The following is a 19,644-nucleotide window of genomic DNA, read 5'->3' as shown; positions in this document are numbered from 1 at the left end:
TGAAAATGGGCGTTCACTGGCATATGTTCAGAGGATTACGACGGGAGAATTATATGCATGAAAGTAGACACCATGTAACGTGGCCAGTGTAATGGAAACACAGCGATTTTGTGGGCACGGTGGCTACTTATGGTAAAGATTCTCCAAAGTATATGAACGCTCATGCATGTCCACATTACCTCTACCGCTTCTATACCTTGATAATCAAGACTTTTATTGATCTTCTACACAGAACACATACCAGAATAATAACAAGTAAAACTATTATAACCCATAAAAGATACCACCACCAACAGCAAGTAATGGATGGATCTGCAATACATACTGGAAGCGTTGGAACATTAGGTAGGCTGGATTCCCCTGGTAAGGTAGTTTCAAGGCGTATATCTTCAACCTTAGTATCATCATGTTCCTCAACAGAATACAGGTTCTGATTATTTTCTTCAACATAATAATGCGAATTCGAACCAGTTACAACGAAATTGGAATCATAAGAAAACTCGACAAGAGAATTATCAATGGTAACAGTTATATCCGGGGATTGTCCAACAATGGTAATAGCATCAATAGGAGATCCTTGAGCATCGGTAGGAATGGGGGTTTGTGGATCAATATAAACAGAGGGGATAGGGGTTCCATCAAGCTGAACTAGAGGAACTACACCTTCACCAATGTCTCCCATTCCAGCTTTAACAACATCACCTTTAACATCAGGAATTGGAGATGTAATATATTCTTTGGGTACAGCAATTGGGGATCCAGTAAAAACAGTAGCAATAAGGTGTTTTAGTCTTTCACCATCTATAGTATCCTCAGCCATTTCTGCCACAGGACTACCTTGTAGGAGAATCTTTGTCTCAGACTCAGTATCAGGAATTTGGACGGGTAGATAAGCAATAGGGACACCTTCCGATTCTACTTCAAAATCTCCTACCAATTCTACCTGTGATTGTAATACTTCTCTCTCTATTTCTATTTGTGGTACTTCCTCTATTGCTTTTCCTATTACTCCTGGAGAATCTACTGATGGTACGCCAGAAACACCGGGAGGAGGTAGTGGAATAAGTCCAAGAGGTACAACAATTGGAGATCCTTCAACACCACTAGGATGAATATGTTCAATTGTAGAATCTAAAACACCTGGTTTGTATATAGTCTCATCCCAGTCATAAGCATTAGATTCATATCCATGTTTCGTGTATTTTGATGTATCGTAATCTTCGTAAATAATAGCGCTAGCGCCATTTATAATGTTTGATGAAGTATCATAGCTTAATTCAACGCTATCTGAATATCCCTCACCAGATCCAGAGAGTGTTCTATATAGATTTCCAGTTTTTTTCGTAGAAAAAGGATCTTCTATCTCCACAGAAATAGGTTGTCTCTCATTTCCTGTTGACAACATGTTATGGGATGATTCTTCAATTATTTCAATAGCAGAAGCAACACCTCCATATTTCTCATGTTCTACTACCTCATCGATTTCAACAGTAGAATATCCACCATAAGTGGTAGAGAATACACTGGAATATTCCGCATCAATGCTGTTCGATGACTTCCTTTCCAATCCATATGAACAATCCTGTCCTTCAAGTAGATCTATAAAGGGTACATCTATAACAACAGTATCAGTAGATTTAATGTTTTCTGTCATGTCCTTGGAGATTGAGATCTCTGAAGATGGGTTAGAAAATACGATATTTGTAATTTTAAAATCAGGGGAAGCTTGTCCACCTTCTATATCTCTTGTATAAACCTCTGCCATCAAATCATATCCATAAGTCCCAGTCGCATCAAAATCAACGGTAACTACATTCTCCGAAGAATTTTTAGTGTGGATATCTATCTCAAAGTTTTCTATACCAATTTCAGATGGAGGAACAGAAGGTCCTACATTTATATTCACCGGAGAAACTGGACTTTCATCTAGCATTTTAGGGGGTTCCGGAGCATCTAAAGTCAGATTTCTTGGAATAAATATCCTGTCACCCAATGAGATATCTTCCGGTGGAAAAAGTGGATAATTACTTCCATAATCCGGAGAATCGGAATCTCTTGAGAAATTTACATCTTCCTCAGGATCTCTAAAATTTAGATGAGGAAGACGAGTAATCTTATCAATGGTGAAATTAGGATCAATCATTGGAACGGTCTCCAGGTCGGAATATTCCTCTGGCCTTTCAGTGCACACTATAGGCTCCTGTTTTGGTAAATATTCAAGAAGAATCTTCACTATCTTGTCAGAATCGTAAGGGCCAGCAGGCTTGAATTCATCTTTTACTACTATCCATTTATTTTCATCCTCAAAATCTCTTCTGTACCATCTCGGACCCAAATACCCATGCCAAGGATGTTTCATTCCAATCGGATCCATGTAGATAAGAAGTGTATCTTCGTTTTTTTCAAGATCAAGATAGATATAAAAGCAATCTACTTTCCTCGGAAATGGCAATCCCTTCTGAACCTTTCCCTTCTTCTCAAACCTAGTTACAGAACTGCCTATAAATTTTAAGGAATGTTCATATGACGGCGCCTTTTCAAAGGAGGCTGCAAAGATTTCCTTGTTACAAGTAGATAGTGGACATTTATACGGTCCTTCCTTCCCCTTGGAAATATCCATAACATGAGCTCCATTCTTCTTACAGTTTTCTTGATCAAGTAGATTCTTGAGAGTATCATTCTTCAAGGTTCTAAAGGTAATGCCATACGCCCTTTTCCATTTTGTACTGTTAACATCACTAATGTAGTAGTTATCTGCATCTCCAAGTTGGATAACCAAGGGTACTTTATAATCATCATCTCCCTCCCAGAAATAGACGTAGACATCAGTATACTTTATCAAATCTACAAATCCATGAAATTCTATTGCTCCATGATAAAGACTACAAGATTCACCTGTTGTCTTCTGGTGCCTTGTTACCTTGTACCCAGGAAGCTTTTCAGGCTTTTCCTCCGAAATTTTTATAGTTCTACCCTTATAAGTATATGTGTAAACCCCCTTTTCATAGGTACGATCGGCTCTGCCTGAATATCCCGGATGTATTCCTACATTTATGAGAACAGCGTTCTGATTTCCCATCCTCCGCAAATACCCTCAGAGAATACCCAGCGTATCAGTGAATGGAGCAATGAAAATAAATCATGATAAACAATATATAAAGCAAAAAATGGAATATAAATCATCTATAGTACGTGATATAATAAAACTGTCAAAGCGATGTTGTATTGTATAGATTCTATGTTTTAAAGCTTAAAATATGGGTGTTGTTGTTAAATATAAACAATATGTAGTATACTGTACATGAATAAGTGTATGAAACGTTAAAATGGTAAAAGAGAATAAACACCCAGGAAGAAGACAATTTGTAAATTTAAAACTGCATTTAATGTCCACTAGGACTTTTAAACTTCAAATGTATAATTTTGACAAAAATTTTCACTTAAAAATATAAAATGAACTGGGGAATCATAACCCCTCAAATAGAATCCCAGAGGGAGTACTTGCAGAGACCACCCATATCCGCGGAAATGTCAAAACCTCCCTCAATATTTACATTTTTTACAAGTGTTAAAGGTTTATATGCCGTTATTTGTGGAAAATTGTGACAATTTAAGAGTATAGAGGAGTGAGCGGACATGGAAGGCCGTCAGGGGTGGGTCTTACAACGGCTCACCTGTAAGTTTTTAGAGTCTCATGAGGCTATTTTCCGTGCATGAATAGTCTCTTTATCCAATAGAAGCGTTTATGAGACGTCTAGGCCATCCATACTCGGAAAGAGAGCGTGCGGATTCCTACCCCTACTGAGCCCTATAAGGGAGACGGTCAGATCCTCCCGGAAAAAGTACCGTAAACAGAGCTCTTTAGGACCAATTAATGGCATCATTTTCTACTAAAAGCATGTTTCAATACAGTATATCCAGTTAAATGGACATCTGACGGAGAAACGAGAGCTGGTAACCTGGCGTTTGCATCTCCACAAGAGACTGAATGGCCTTTATAATCCACACACGAGTATAATATGTTGAGGTATAGAGTTTAAAACGTTCCATGTCTGAGCCATTTTGTGTTTTTGGGGAAAAGTCTGGAGATTTCAGGAGAATTTATCGGCAGAATCAGGACCAGATTCGCGGCTGCCAGAGCCAAATTTGAGCATCTTGTCACAAACTTGCCATATGTTTGTAAAGTTTGGAATGTAAATTGCAAACTGGTGCGTTTTATCCGAGACTTCTGGCTCAAAAACCGTGGATACACGATGCTCTATTCCGACTAGAGTTGCACAACCATCAATTCCATGTTATTCATAGCTAATTACATGTTTGTAGCCATGACTTTATGCTTTAAAAGTGTAACATGCGTGGCTATAATGGGAGAGCTGCGCAGTCATCTGTATGATGGTACACCTCAGGTGTGTAGACAAAGTCCTCCGTAACTCCTTCCTGTTTCTACCAACAACCATTAATCCCACTAGTCTACGTTCTAAACCTTCTCCAGAGGTCATCCATAGATACTCCCAGTCCATTGTATCCTCCAGAGACTCCTTCAAGTCTCTTGCTAGCCTTAGCATCTTTCAGTCACATGAGTAGACCAATTACATGCACCAGAGATCCATCCATTCCTCATTCTAGGTACCCTTTGTGCACACAGGCCCCTTTCAGTCTTTACCCATCCATCCTCTGCCCAGGGATTCCCTAGAGTTGCCCTAACGTACACAAGTCTTACACACGGGATTAAACTTCATTATACTACATTTGAGAGCCCATTATGATGACCTATTTGTCGGTCTAAGAGCGCAGAATTTTCCTCGTCAGCCATTCTTCCAGGTACCCCTGTAGTCCATGGGCTCCCAGAGGCCTCTGGTCGCCATTAGTTCCTCGTTTCTCGGGAATTGTCCCCTTAAAGTCGCATAATCACTTCATGATGCTAACTGACCACATAAGATGCTCCATCTTGCCGGATGGTCACCGTCGCCACACTGGACCTGCGTCCCTTTTTCATTTCAAAAAATGTGCATCTAGACACCAAAATGTCATCGTCTAAGAAGCTTGTGACTCTCGTATCATCAGAGGGCGTTTCCTGTTCGGTGAACAGGGACGTTATCTGCATGAGTAACGTCATCAAGAATATTCTCAGCGGTTCGTCTCTTTGCTTGACATATCTACGCTATTTCTACTCCATTTCATTGTCATTCTTGCCGGTGATATCAAAGTACAGAAATTGATGACGAGAGCGAGCCGATTCCGCTGCCAAACATCAAGACACGGGTTTTGAACAAAATTATCGAATATTGCAAGTATCATTACAACAATCCACCATCTCAGATCCCACAGCCGCTTAAATCTGCCCAGCTGAACGAGGTAAGTCGGAGTTGCTCCCCTCTTCCTCTTCTCTCATTCATCCATTCTCTGCAGGTTGTCTCACAGTGGGACTACGAGTTTGTTAACGTGGACAAGGAGTTTCTCTTTGAGCTCATTTTGGTGAGTTTTGGTCCTTCATCCAAAATTTACAGGCTGAAAACTTTTTGGACATTAAACCCTTGCTGGAACTCACATGCGCAAAAGTCGCATCGATGATTAAAGGAAAGACTCCGGAACAAATTCGCAGGGAATTTGATATCATCAATGACTTTACCCCCGAAGAAGAAGCAAAGGTGAGTTGACTGCAGGAAGGAATGTGTATTATCCGACTGGAAGGAGGATGTTCCAAAGAATGAGGGATGTGAGCCAGTCTTGTGAGAGGGAGGAGAATGAATGACTAGTGAGTAGGTAAGAGATTACTCATGGATCTCGGAGTTTTGAAGGAGTAGACTCTCTGAACATGGAGGATGAGTGCTGGAGTGTTAACATTAAATGTGCAGTGCCAGGGATCATGTACTTGCAACAAGGCTGATAATAGTATACCTGGCCTAAAGGCCGAAAAGAAGACTAGTATTGATAATGCCGTTGGCTTTGTTTCTTATACTCATTCCAGTAAAAACTCATTCACTCTCAAGGGAGTGTTATATGGAGGTGATACACTAGGTGAAGATAATGGAGAAGACATAGAAGGTGTTACCAAGGTCTCAGTCTACTACTGGGATGGAGACGAGAACAAGCCGCTTGTTATTGAGGTAGTCAAGAGAGATAGTCCTCATGAACCGGAGTACTTCTATAAACACGATCAAGATGAAGAGGAAGCAAAGGGTGATGCAACAATTTGGAGACACCACGGATATTCTGGAGGAACATCATTACAAGACAGACTGGACGACCGAAACGCTTCCATAAACAATGTTCTCCCGTTAGATCTTGAGCGTCCTAATAAACCTTTCAACTTTAGCTCCAGTCTTTCAAAGAATGTAACTATAGAACTTGTCCATGATTCAAAACCCCCTCCTGGAAGCGAGTATGTTAGTACAGCCTATAAAATCAATGGTATAGATAGAGACACGAGAATTTCCAGGATAGAATATCAAAAGCAGAAGATTAAGGATATTATTATTCCTACTGGTGGTCAAATAAATGGAATAAGATTCTATTCGAGCACATCGATCTCTCCTGTACCTATCATGATTAATTTTGACGTAAAGGGTGGAGATTCTAAGTGGTATTATAGTACAGACAAGAGTGGTACTAAATGGGCAGAACATGATGATGGTAGTACATTCTATGGTGGTGATGGTAACGGAGTAAGGAAGCTATTACCAACAAGTTAGACGGACTCGCTTGTCAATACCATAATGGTGTCACGATTAATCTCACAAAAGGTGCAGATGGACCATCTCAGATTAGTTATTGTTGTGAGGAGCATGGTAAGAAAAAGGATGGTGAAGGTATGGTCTCCGTCATTCCTGCGCCAGTTTCTTGCACAAATCCTGGTCATACCTCAAGCCAAATTACAGCCTATAAGCATACTATTTCTGGTAGTTCAAAATTGACCGGTATTAAATTTTATCTTAATGGTGATCAAGGTCAAAGAAGACGTATAACTTCTAGAAACTTGGGTCTCCCTATAGAAGGTCCTGTAGACGTATATGCATTCTATTGTACAGAAGATCCGATACTCGTATATGTTAATTCCACCGGAGGATCTTCCCAAACTATAGGATGGTACAGGAAAAGCAAAAGAAGTTATGATAAGAATTGGACTAAGATTCCTACCGCACTAAATGGTATAACACCGACTAACATTACAGAATGCAGAAACTGGAACAAACTTGTAGGAGTACTAGAAGGGCTTAAATGTCATAAGTTCAACAAATGCACTTATAAATCTTCACTAGGACGTGCTGACGACGGAGTACAAGAAGAGGTAATTGACCTGGGATTATCTGAACCTGAAGCTCCTGATTCTCCTCGTGCTGAAGCTCATGGTGGTCAAGCCTCTTCTCCAGCCTCTAATACTGGTGGTGCTATAGCTGGATATGTTCTGACTGGAGTTTGTGTTATATCTGGTTCTCTTACTGGATTTGCTTATTGGTTGTACAAACGTACTAATGGAGATCCTTGGGTTAGACACGGGTATTCTATAGAGTGTTTAAAGAATGTACCATATTGAGTATACATAGGTCCACTTGTGAACTTTTCCTCCTTAGGAATGCCATTCATTCATCCATACTGATCATTCTGCTCACACCAGTTGAGACATTAATGGGTTACTACCATGATGGTAACTATGGAAGGATGACTGTAGGATAGAGGGAACCAGTGGAGGGACTAGTAGAGAATGTTAGATTGTTGTACCATAGATGTTACTAATGTGGTATGGACCAGAGCACAGTTGAAGTGGATATTGAATATCAAGCTCATGACATTCATTCTAACGATGACAATGGAAAGTATACTTACACATACTATGAAGGTGGAGCTGCTATAACTGTAACCGAATACATTGAACCAAAAGACTTTCCAGGTTATAAGGTCTGTATACATAAACCACCCAATGGATATACAATTTCTAAAATTAAGGGAGCTCCGGGAAACGGGCTTCCTAACCAAGTTTATTGTTCAACCGTTTCAGTAATTTATTGGTTAGGAGATTCAAACCATGATAAGCCCCTTGCTGTTCAGTTAGGTCACAATGGTGAATATTATACAACTACTAAAGAAGATAGGAAATGGAGCAAATCTGGTTATAAAACCCCTGATCATATCCTAAAAGAGCTTGACAATTGGGTATGCAAAAATAGAGAGGCTCACATAATTAACTTCTCAGAGAAAGGTAGTCAGCTGGGCCAAAATTATTCTTGCTCTGGCTGTTCTGGTAAACAAATTAAAGTGACTGAAACTACATATCAGGGTTGTACTTTATATATCCATGAGGTTATAAAAGGTTCTGTGTCAAGATTCAAGGATAGTAAAACTAACTATTCAGGACTTTCAAACATTAAAGAAGTTAAATCAGTTAACGCATACTGCAAAAACGATTCTGATATATTCCTCATTTATTTCAAGCCAGAAAATGGGCATTCTGGAGTATCGTTTGAGAACAGGTGGTACAGTAGATGTTCAGGAGACACTCACTGGGAAGAGGAAAATGCTTTAAAGGGTGAACAACCTGGTAATAATATAGCCAAAATTAAGGGTATACTTGATGATTCTTTGACACCAAGAGTGGTTATAGATCTCTCAATTATTAAAGAAACGTATTCACCTAGAAATAACACTCTGCAATTTGAAGTTATTAATACGGAAGTCAGAGGTTCTAGTTTCTTCAAGTGCACACATAAATGGTCAGGAGGTAGGCCATTCAGGCTTAAAGACGTTGAATGTGGTGGAAAACTACTTGGTATAAAATCAGATGGTTTGCTTTCTTGTGTCTGCGCTTATTATCACTCTGGTCACCCAACAGTTCCTCTTCTTATTGAACTGGAGTTTGATACTCCAAAGAAATATGAGCATTACAAGAAGAGTTTAATAAGACAAGGTCAGTGGGTAAAATTTTTTGGACACCACACTACTAATATTACCGAGGGAGATCTTGTAAAATCACTCAAAGCTCTCAAGAGAATAGGGTTTCCTGGACCACCCAGTAAAACAGATATAATTGAGACATCTCTAATAGTGACTGATGTATTAGCAGGTGGAGGCTCTTTAGGATACGGAGGATATAAGCTATGGCTTACCCTAGCGGCCCGTCTGTAAAATACTCTCCATACCCTTGGTAGGTAGTAGAGACTCTCCCCTCTAGACTACTATCTTGTTGGTATACTGGAATGCCAGGACTTGTACTCACTTCTATTAACCACTCCTCCCTCTTGTAATGAAGAACCTAATGCCAACCCTTGCAACATGGACTCGCCCTTATTCCCATTCTATACACCATTCATACGCATGTACAGATTCGAGAAGAGAACAAATGGTGTGAAGAGCTATAACTTTGAACTAACGTGTAACATTATACTGTACATTTTAGTAGGGTCGTCTATCTCTAGGGTATGGTCGCCCATAACTTGGGCTTTTTCTTCTTTGCATACTTCTAGATCTACTCCTCCTATAGCTAATCGAATGAGGATGGAAAAGACAAACTCGGCATTTCTCATTGGAAACGCATGCGGATCCCTTTCGCGTGTTCTAAAGGGTCTGGATGGACGAGCGCCTTTGCAATACTCCACCCTCAATCTGTACGTTTAATGTATGCCTTCAGGTGAATATTTCGCTCCGTCAGAGGTGGGCGTGGATTATAGACAAGTGAGCCATCTACAAAACGTACGTGGTGCCTTGAAATTCCCGGCCATTTAGCTCGGCAATTGCATCTGAAGCATCTCTGGGATCCTCAAAGGTCTAAAGGCGCATGGGAGCATGAAGGAGACTTACAACAAAGGCGAATCCTGGGGGCCTCCTGGCCACCCAGACGTTTGTCAGAATCCCAAACCTCGAAAATAGCGAATCGATCTGATCAGTTGTGGTATCTTCGTTCAAGTTTCCTGTATGGAAGCTTTTATTTCGACTGACAAGTCAAAAGGCCAAACACATTTGCATGCAATCGATCATGTGGGTAATGAATGAGCGCAACACATGAATTTATGAAGGAATATTGTAAAGGTACGACAAAAATAGGAAAAGAAAGGCACAAACGGGAGAATAAACGAACCCACGTAGAGCCTTTTGCCTTCCATGGACTCGAATCGACTTCCCATTCTTTTGGGCGGATGTTCTAAAGGATTAAACGGATAAAGTCGCGGATAGACCTCTACGCACACATTTGATGTGCGGAATTTGTGAAATAAACGGTGGCGACGTCGCCCCTCGCTCCATTCCCCACACATTACAGGGTCGTCTTTTAGGCCTTAAAACGGCTCATTGACTTGTATCACCTCAACCATTGGAGTGATGATGGCGAGAGGATGCTGAAAAGCCGTGGAATCTCCAGTGTTTCCACATGGAAATGCCAATGTGTGGGCCCTTCTTCCACAAGACAGAGTCATGAATTGAGGACTCCACAGCTTTTCAGCATCTTCTTGCCATTATTGAGAGCTTTTGATTATGCATGGGCTGAGGAATTGCCAAGGATATTGATGGAAAAGTCCCGTAGAGGCCCACAAGGGTTATCCCTAAGAGTCCACTTTAAGGACCCATAAACGTTTGTTTTGCCGTCTTCCAAGGGCTTTTGGATTGTTTTGGTACGAACACGTCTATTGGAGTTTAAAGAGCTGTCCTGTACCAGAGAACACAAAACCAGCAGAGTGCATTCGTTGAGATTTCCAACCTCTAAAGCGGTTTAAGATGGTTTTATTATAATGAATGGGTGCTAGAGAATGAAAATGTTTGAATGGTAAAACTGCCAAGAGTTTTCACTGATCGAGGGGCCGGGCTCTTCTAGGGACTCATTCCATGGCGTGGTAATATACTGCGTAGTTTCAGCTGGGACTGCTCATCCATGTAAAATCGGTAAATGTTCAATATCCTCTGGATTGTTTTGCATGCATTAATGGAACTTGTTCAAGGGTCCACAGGGGCAAACCTGCCTAAAATCATTTTTAACCGTAACTGGTGTTATAACGTAATAAACTGCATTAAAAATTAATACATCCAAAGGACGTATGAGTGGTTTATATAATCACCATGGTGGTGTAACAGGCCCACTTTTTACTCAACGTTCCTTTTATTAAATCTTTTCTCATTCTCAAAGAATTAGCCATCTTGGCGGATCTTACGCTAGTTGAATAATGAGTGTTCACTAATGTGTTTTAAAAATGTTAGCCGCTATGAAGTTTGAAGGCTCTATATACGGCTGTATTCATGCTCTCAAGAGGTATTTACAGCCCTTGGTTCTTTGAACTTATTAAAATCCTCCCTTTCCAAAGGTTTCCATTCCCCCATCCAGGTATCAAAACCTGCTAATCTTGCACCCAGCATTAGATCTCTGGATGCAACAAAGTATATAGGGATTCATTCCTCTCGTACAACTTTATGACCAAGGCCCTTTCAGTGTCTCCCTTCCATACAGACTTTCCTCAGTGAATAATCTCAGTGGCATGAAATCCGAATTTAGGAGATATAGACTAGTTGTAACACCTTCAAATGGAGCTCCAACACAGTGTACCGTCTATATCCCTCTCCTTCGATTCAACCTCCCCTTCCGAGGCTTCTTTCACAGTATTATCAGTGGTTTTAGCAGAATCTGCATCTACGGTATCATTACCTTCAGAATTATCGGTCATAGGGTCTTGATCTTCAGGGATGTTTACAGATGGAGAACTTGTCTGCGTATCATAAGATTCTTGTTGGTCGATCTCTTCACTCTGAGCTCCTTGATCACTGGGTTCAGGCTCTTGTTTGGTTTCCTCATTCATATCGTTTAGCTTAGTTAAAAAGTCCTCCTTCTTTATCTCAACCCACTTGCCATCAGCTTTCTCAAAGTACTTTTTTACTACTGAATTCTTCACCACAACCATCTCCAGTAACTCCTTATCACCATGTTTATAAATAAGGCAAGAAAGACAACGATCATTGGCTCCACCGGTCCATAGTTCCTTATTACCGTCCTTTACTTGGATAGCGACATGGCCAGGTTTAGGGTAAAAGTGCTTGGTAGTGACTCCCAGTAATTTTGCCTCAAAGACACTGCATTCTTTAGTATCAGTAGTTGAAACATCAAGTCCAAAGTCCGATTCCCAGTTAGAAATAACCACTAAGTTCTTAATCTTGGCACCACTGTTACTGCAAGGTTCCCATTTACCTTCACTCTTTACATAATCTCTTCGTGATAAGCCAGAAGATGTTCTGAGAGTAACCAACACAAGTTCAGGATTACCATCCTTGTTGAGATATGCATCTACATATTGTAATGTCTCACCGGATGAAAGGGTATAAACCTCTTCAGTATCATTCATTAGCTTTGTAACACTAACGCCCTTCTTGGGAACCACTAATCTTACCGCGTTAGCAGCAAAAGTATAGTCAAAGGATTTGCATAGTAGTCTACTTGGATGAGAGATATTTAAAGTACCATCCCTTCCCGATTCTCCGATCATTGTCTTTGCCTTCTCATTAAAACCCTCTTCTGTAATATCCCTCCACTGTCCATCTACTTTCTCAAAGTACTTAGACATAGTACCACCGGAAGTTTCCAGGTAAAGAAGTTCTACACCACCCTTAGCATAAGATTCTACAAATACGCACTTTTCATCTCCAGAAGATTTCCAGACAGTAGCTCCGGCATCCATAACAGAGGAGATATGAAAGGCATCCCTTGGAGTATAAGACTTGAAGGATGCTCCAGATTCCGTTTCTGTATGCACATCGAACTTGGAGGTATCCGGGTTAGAAAGGTCTAGAGTAGAAGGTGTTGCATATTTATACTGCTTCTTCAGCTTCTCTAGTCTATTTATATGACAACCTTCGTTACAATTTTTCCATTTAATACCATCATGGTATCTATATTCCATGTATTCACCGATAAAAGAACCTGTTGTCCTTATAACAGCCAGAGTAGGCTTATCTCCATCCATGTAGAGTATTGCTGAAAAGAAGGAAGGACCAACTATACCACTGGACCATAATTTTTGTCCATCATACCTTACCTTCCTTGTCAAACGACCCTTAGCCTTTAGTTTAAGAACCTTGACACAGTCTTCCTCTCCCTCTTCTACGTTAAAGCGAGATGTGTTGACCTTTGAGACCAAGGGGCCTACATCTTCAGGGTCAGGAAATGTTGATGGTAGTCGAAAGGGATCTGCACTAGTTTTAGGGCTGTCTTTAGCTTCTTCGGGGACCTCAGTATGTGAATCTTCTGCGATGGAAACCTCTTTTGATGTCTCAGTACTGGGTGAAAATTCATAAACTTTCAGTATCCCCTCAACTACAATATCTTCATGGGTAAATACTTTTGGTTCTATAGTGGGCTCTTCTAGAACCTCGGATTCCTTTTCTGGCTTGGAATCCTCTATAGAAACTTCTGGAGTCTCATGTTCTTCTACTTTGGTCTCTGGTAATGCCTCATCAAGGTCTCCTATCTCATCGTCATCTTGAGATACAACTTTCTCTGACTCTGGAAGACCCTTAAATCTTACACTTGCAATCTTCCATTCTCCATATACCTTCTCATAGTACAACATCTTGGATTCTACGCTATTAGGCCAAACATGAAGAACGAGCCTGCTCTTGTCACCTTCAACACTTAGGAATGGTATTGTACATCTCTCTTCTCCTTCAGCTTCCCAGATGGTGACTCTAGCATCTACAACCTTGTTGAACCATACTCCCTTGGGAAAGTAGGAGTAATAGGTTACTCCATCCACTGCACTTTCATAGTCTCTAGCCAGGGAAGGATTTGGAGAAGAGAGGTCAAAGGTGGTGTTTACAACTTCCTTGCGGAGACTACTTGGTTCTCTACAGTAACACAGATCTAGTAAAGATACTGTGTACAGTAGTACCAGAATACTCATCCCATTATACCGAGACTGGGAAAGTAAAGGGAGAAGAATGTGTAATCCCGTTAGATGGGGTACTGGAAAACTCCTCCCTTCCATTCTCTTATTCCTTGGCCTATACCTACTCCTAGTTCATACTTCATGTTGAATTCTCAGAGAATAAAAAGGGGTAAGCCCAGCATGTAAAGTTTGGAGGAACATGAAGCTGGAATGTTGGTGTACAGGAGTACTTCCAGACAACTTCATAAGATCTTCCGTGGACTTTGATGAGCATATGGTAAGTATTCATGTACACATACTTGAGGAAGAGTCACTAATATTCATCCTAGTATCTTCTTTCACCTAGACAGGCTTCTTGGTAGGCTATAAAGAGACATCCAAAGTGACATTCTGGGAGTGAAGGTTCATTATCTTATCAGGTAACCCTCAAGAAACGCTAATAAGGATTACAACAGAAATTTTTTGGTATATACTCTGCTAAACGTAGCGACTATACATAAACTTTTTAATGGTATAATGATTTGCAAGCCTTTTAATGGAAGGAAATAGCAAATAGATACCAACACATATCGCCAATATACCAAATGTTACTCCAATGCCACATCCAACAGCATCGAATTCTCCAGAATGAATGTTATGTTTAGAGTCTTGCATAGAACCTGTTGATGTTCTCTCCTCTGCTTTCTCATCAGCTTCCTTTGAATTGCCATGTCCTCTTATATCCTTGGTAGTATCATCTGTCGTTTGCTCACCTTTTGGATTTTTGTTAGTCGCTGGAGGGTACCTAGTAAGCTTTCCCTTTAGTTTTTTCCAGAGCTCCTCAAAAATTATTTTGTTGTTATGCTGTTTAATGTGAGTAATTATAGTGTTCTTATCCGGAATAGCTTCCTCTCCATCATCTAGAACAAAATGTGTTTCTAATTTATAGCCAATCCATTCATCTCTCTCATCCTGGGAATAGTAATAGAAAAAAAGAGGAGATTCATCAGATTCAGAATGATCCAAACACTCCAGTTCGATAAGCACCGCATCTTTGTATGAATAGTCAGCGTAGTAGGCATTTAATTTCTCAAATAAAGTTCCAAGGGGAGGAAGCTCGTCTTCAGTAAGTTCCTTAGTCTTGGTAACTTTAATCTTCTTGACAGTAAAATAAGGAATAGTGGCATGTCTAACCATATAGTAACCTTTTGTCTGTTTCCTTTCCTTTTTAAATGGAACGTACATCCCATCAAAAGAATAATATTGGATTACTCCCGTGGATCCTCTAATCTGAGTTACATCTACAGAAAAACCTTTTCGTATATCTCCAAGCTTGTTCCTAAGTTTTTCATCTGATATATTGTAAACCAAAAGCCTATTGTGTGTAGTTATGTTCTGAAGTATCTGTACAAGTTCGGTTTTCTCATCAATAACTGAGCATATTTGACAAATGTCCCATTTTCCGTTAGAATCTTTACCATTCATAGTAAGATAGAATTTAGTCTTAACATAATTGTGAGTTGTTGGATATACTTCTACCAATTCCACAAGCAAAGGATTGCTATAATCACTATCTCTATAGTATACATTGAATTCTGCAAATCCCTCATTTGGAAAACCACCATTAATCTTCATATATTTTCCATTTGAAAGTTTTATTCCCCTAATCATAAACGTCTTGGAAAGTGCATTATGTATGATTTTTGTGAAGTTACTACCTGCTATTACAGATTTTATTACAGTCACTTCTCCTCTGGAAATCTCAGACAAATATTTGCCAGAGTCAGAAGAATCCCAATACCTTTTATCAAGATCAAATATAATATCTGATACAGAAACAAGTTTTTTTGCGGTAGATTCGTGTTTCATGTGCAGATCAATGGAGTTGAATCCACTATGTTGAGTTACGTTAGATAGTATGCAGCCAAGTTCACCTGTGTTTAGATGTGACGTTTCCTTAAGTAAAAATTCGGCAAACGTTACTCTTTCTGTGTTTTTAGTAGTGTCTTGATTTATCCAGTATAGGTTACCCACCTCAAAAGCCAAAGTGTGTATTAGTAAGATCTTATTATATCCATCTAAGTATATAGTTAATTTTTCAACCATAGTATTTGACACTACTATACCTTTCAGTGGTTCTCCATCGTAAACTATGGCTGATATTTCAAATTTTTCTTCAGATTTTGCAGTAAATATATAGGAGTTGTATTTACCACCTATCTTTTCTCCATCTTTACGTTCTAATCCTTTTAAAGGTGTAACAGTAGGACAAATATCTACCTGATACGTATTCATTTTAAACATTTACCCTTAACTGTAAATCCCTTAAACCTACTATCCAGAGTACATGCATGCAAAGTTATTCTATGTGTCTAAAGGGAGTGATGAATCCTAAAAGCCAAAACCAGAGAGATTAAATCATTGCACATCTATGATATCTTGTAGAAGAGTACCTGCACGCATGGTTTGTCTAACCAAAACCCTGCAAATACCACACAAAGGTGAAGGATGCCGACACATATCGCCCATCTTTGGTGTAAATCTGCTAGATGTAGCCCCGTATAATGGGTTACATAGTCATTTTATTGGTTTTAATCTGTCATTTGTTTTTGGATTCCGGATTACCCTTTGGATTGAGGTGATTTACCTCTTCCATGATAGACTTCCAGTCACATCCCAACTCTGATTTCTTGGGGGATAATGAGTACATTCATCGTCTCCAGCGTATCTGTTCCTGTGATGTTCTATGGCATCATTGATGAGTCCATTGAGACAAAGAATCTCCATCCCCTCGTAACGTCGTTTCAGGCACTGATGGAGAGCCTCTATCCGGAGTACAACTATAGACACCTGTAAAGGCTACCAGAAGAGCAACTAAAGGTCTATAAAAGGCTCTATAGGAACCCCTGGGAGATGATCTGTAGCCCAGCAGCTCTCCTACTGGGTCATCACTTACTGTAAGCCAAGATTCCAAAATCATGCTTCCGTCCAACTGTACTATCTTCCTAATTATATCTGTACTACATTTATGGTCACGATAAAACTGCATTAGTGTCTCTATAGTAGTCGTACCGGCTACTGCCTAAAATGTGTAGACATTCCCCGTCCATTTCCATGATACTCTTACACCTACAACATCCTCATTCATTTATTATACTGACTGAATACTATGAACAGAAAACTGGTGGGTTTAAGAAGAATTTTCCTCTGCTTGAGAAAATAATGGACATTAGTGGTGATAATTATCCCGACTTACGATGTTGTCCCGCGAGGCGTGCACATTATCTCAAAAACCAAACTTTACCGTAATGTAATGGGATGTATCGGCTAAAATACCTTGTAAATGTATCGTGGTATCTAAAGATGAGGACTATGGTCTCTAGACGTAAGGATGATCACGATGGCGTAAACGCTCTCTGGTCTATTACTACCACTACCTACAGGCCAATTCTGCTGTATTACTGACTAGTATGTATCAGAGAGAAGTCTATACAAGGGCTAGATACATGGGTAGGGTGTATCATAAATCTCTGGGTTTAGAACTGTAACTAGAGGAACCGATACAAGGAGCTACGGAGGAAGGATTAGAAAGGGTTTCATTGTATCTTAAAACGAAACTCAATCTTCCACCATCGATTCAATGGTCAAGCTGGTCTTAAAGGAAGATATACAAGAGTATTACTGCCCTTTTAAAGCTACATGGATGAAGGAGCTTTGCAACCAATGGCGGTCATGCACAGGTTTCTGCATATCCTCTCTGTTCACCATTCGTCCAGCAGTCTCATTTTGCTGTGTCCTTCTTGTTCCTGTAGTTGGAGTGATAAGGAATCCCACAGAATGTGTAGACATCTTCATGAGTGCAAGAGGAATTCTCATCTCATTATTCTTTGGAGATTAACGATGGAAAGAAGGCGTTATCTTTGCATTTTCCAAACTATAATTGGAGATTCATTTGAGAGGTGGCTAACAGACAATAATCTCTGGGTGACCTGAAGAGTCTCTCTTGCCAGATTTGCAAATTCCAGGGGACCCATAGAAAGACATCGAGTACATTTAAGCATCCCCACGAGTTTCCAGTATGTTCCATGGAGATGGCTCTAGAAGTGCTCCGATAGAAACTACAAGGTGCCCTGATATTCTTCTTCCTGGAATGGGGGCATCTTCTTCCTCCTCCGTTCTTCATTCCATAATAGGCTTTGCTCAGGAGGTAACGACCGTTTTTCCAGAAACAAAATGAGGCTACTGTACTAGTGGTAATGCAATCAACTAGTTGTTGACTAAAACGACCACATGGCGTTCCTCCTCTGGCATTCTATTTGGAATGGAATAAACCACAGAGTATTCTGGTCATTTAACAAGGGCTTTTAGCATGGAGAAGATGGCGATAAGTACATTTGGGCTCCGGATGGCAATGAGACTCTCCCGCTCATCGTCTAAAGACAAAACAAAGGACGAATCATTCTCCAGGAAGCAAATGAGTGATACACACGGCAATGCATTCCTACTCATTGGCATAGCAATGGCCACGAATGTGAATACAAGTCTACTCACTGAAAAGGTCTTTAGGTGCCAGAACTTTGCCAACAAGTGTCTGGTGGTCTACATGTTCTTTGTCCTAGTGGCATCATTCGTGGCTCTATTCCTCTGCGAGTTGGACTTTTCGACCATGGTATTGAGTGTGTGGTTGTTAGTGGCGTCTCACTCGATGCATGTACTTGTGGGCATGTTTGGTAATGGTTTAATGGCCCGTAACATCTTCATCCTGGGCTATGGGTTTAACGGAGCGTTGGAGGCACTCATTTGTTTCTCGGGTGCTGGCGTCATCTCTAAACTATTTCTCAATTCAACCTACTCGATGATCTACACGGGGTTCCCCGCCGGCTCCATTTTTTTGGGAACCACCCAGACTATACTGAACCGTGCGGTTGGAACCAGTACAATTTCTCAAATGAGAAAGAACCTGGTCCTGTGCCACGGGTTTCATGCCGTTCTGACGTCTATTGGATCCCTATGGGTCACATTCTTGTATATTAAATATAGAAAATACACCAAAGAGGCTGAAGAGAAACAGGGTGATCTATCGATTAGCCAAAGATTCCTCAAAAGTATCAGTGATTTTTCATATGCAAAATTCTACTACACGCGGTTCATGGTCATTGTCCTTGCCTACTCTCTGAGATTCTTCTTCTTTCCTTGTCTCATCCCATTTGTAATGGATATTCCAGACCATATCAAGCTCATATGTTCTCTCTCACTCATTCTTTCAGAGTTCATATCAAAGCTAAACACTGTGGGTGTCAACGAGAGTATAAATCCGTCAGAGAAGGACCCGTCCCAGTCTCATGCAATGTTCTTGTTTACTAGGGACAGATACATACACTTTATGCTCACCGCCATCCTTTCCTCATCTTGCTTTATTCTGTGGTCCTCTTTGACTGGCAGGTATCACTTTTCACAGTCACCCATATTCATCTTTTGCTTTATCGTAATGATGGGAATATCATATGGTTACTTGTCAACCAGGTCCATTAACGGCTGTAAGCCTGTGCTAGACTATTACACTAAACAGTTTGATAAGGAGGGAAAGCCTATGGTAAGTGATGAAATTGCCAATGGTTCTGGAGTCTCAGACGTCGCCACCCTGACCATGAACCTGAGCATTCTGACAGCCTCCCTTATATCAAACGTGGCTGAAACAATTATAATAAGACACAAAAATTCTAGAGCCTACATTATCAACAATAGTAAAGGAGATTTGTCCATTAAAGCTGTGGATGCTCTACTAATGCAGTTTAAATCCTAGTATAAACACACT

At 40.3% G+C, this 19,644-nt stretch overlaps 9 protein-coding genes across 9 annotated transcripts; 5 read left to right on the top strand and 4 right to left on the bottom strand.

The window, feature by feature from the left end:
• Positions 1 to 190: 190 nt before the first annotated feature.
• Positions 191 to 3,079, bottom strand: BEWA_016210 (hypothetical protein; the record flags this gene model as incomplete). Its single annotated transcript, XM_004832455.1, has 1 exon — positions 191 to 3,079. One exon carries the CDS (start codon positions 3,077 to 3,079, stop codon positions 191 to 193), a length of 2,889 nt encoding a protein of 962 aa, XP_004832512.1.
• Positions 3,080 to 4,955: 1,876 nt separating this feature from the next.
• Positions 4,956 to 5,657, top strand: BEWA_016200 (conserved hypothetical protein; the record flags this gene model as incomplete). The annotated part of the gene is made up of 4 exons (XM_004832454.1): positions 4,956 to 5,133; positions 5,213 to 5,355; positions 5,410 to 5,475; positions 5,508 to 5,657. The coding sequence occupies 4 exons, from the start codon at positions 4,956 to 4,958 to the stop codon at positions 5,655 to 5,657; spliced, it is 537 nt and encodes a 178-aa protein (XP_004832511.1).
• A 165-nt stretch (positions 5,658 to 5,822) lies between these two features.
• On the top strand, positions 5,823 to 6,692 carry BEWA_016190 (hypothetical protein; the record flags this gene model as incomplete). The annotated part of the gene is made up of 1 exon (XM_004832453.1): positions 5,823 to 6,692. One exon carries the CDS (start codon positions 5,823 to 5,825, stop codon positions 6,690 to 6,692), a length of 870 nt encoding a protein of 289 aa, XP_004832510.1.
• A 119-nt stretch (positions 6,693 to 6,811) lies between these two features.
• On the top strand, positions 6,812 to 7,534 carry BEWA_016180 (hypothetical protein; the record flags this gene model as incomplete). The annotated part of the gene is made up of 1 exon (XM_004832452.1): positions 6,812 to 7,534. The coding sequence occupies one exon, from the start codon at positions 6,812 to 6,814 to the stop codon at positions 7,532 to 7,534; it is 723 nt and encodes a 240-aa protein (XP_004832509.1).
• Positions 7,535 to 7,740: 206 nt separating this feature from the next.
• On the top strand, positions 7,741 to 9,120 carry BEWA_016170 (hypothetical protein; the record flags this gene model as incomplete). Its single annotated transcript, XM_004832451.1, has 1 exon — positions 7,741 to 9,120. One exon carries the CDS (start codon positions 7,741 to 7,743, stop codon positions 9,118 to 9,120), a length of 1,380 nt encoding a protein of 459 aa, XP_004832508.1.
• Positions 9,121 to 9,347: 227 nt separating this feature from the next.
• On the bottom strand, positions 9,348 to 10,115 carry BEWA_016160 (RNA recognition motif domain containing protein; the record flags this gene model as incomplete). The annotated part of the gene is made up of 4 exons (XM_004832450.1): positions 9,348 to 9,597; positions 9,689 to 9,759; positions 9,793 to 9,902; positions 10,070 to 10,115. The coding sequence occupies 4 exons, from the start codon at positions 10,113 to 10,115 to the stop codon at positions 9,348 to 9,350; spliced, it is 477 nt and encodes a 158-aa protein (XP_004832507.1).
• A 1,380-nt stretch (positions 10,116 to 11,495) lies between these two features.
• On the bottom strand, positions 11,496 to 13,865 carry BEWA_016150 (hypothetical protein; the record flags this gene model as incomplete). The annotated part of the gene is made up of 1 exon (XM_004832449.1): positions 11,496 to 13,865. One exon carries the CDS (start codon positions 13,863 to 13,865, stop codon positions 11,496 to 11,498), a length of 2,370 nt encoding a protein of 789 aa, XP_004832506.1.
• Positions 13,866 to 14,327: 462 nt separating this feature from the next.
• BEWA_016140 (hypothetical protein) lies at positions 14,328 to 16,124 on the bottom strand (the record flags this gene model as incomplete). The annotated part of the gene is made up of 1 exon (XM_004832448.1): positions 14,328 to 16,124. One exon carries the CDS (start codon positions 16,122 to 16,124, stop codon positions 14,328 to 14,330), a length of 1,797 nt encoding a protein of 598 aa, XP_004832505.1.
• A 2,074-nt stretch (positions 16,125 to 18,198) lies between these two features.
• Positions 18,199 to 19,632, top strand: BEWA_016130 (conserved hypothetical protein; the record flags this gene model as incomplete). The annotated part of the gene is made up of 1 exon (XM_004832447.1): positions 18,199 to 19,632. One exon carries the CDS (start codon positions 18,199 to 18,201, stop codon positions 19,630 to 19,632), a length of 1,434 nt encoding a protein of 477 aa, XP_004832504.1.
• Between the last annotated feature and the right edge of the window lie 12 nt (positions 19,633 to 19,644).

The sequence above is a fragment of the Theileria equi genome, assembly GCF_000342415.1.
Source record: "Theileria equi strain WA chromosome 4 map unlocalized gcontig_1105316255033, whole genome shotgun sequence".
NCBI classification, from domain to species: domain Eukaryota; phylum Apicomplexa; class Aconoidasida; order Piroplasmida; family Theileriidae; genus Theileria; species Theileria equi.
The sequence above is the reverse complement of the archived record's forward strand: the minus strand, read 5'-3'. Positions and strand labels throughout refer to the sequence as shown.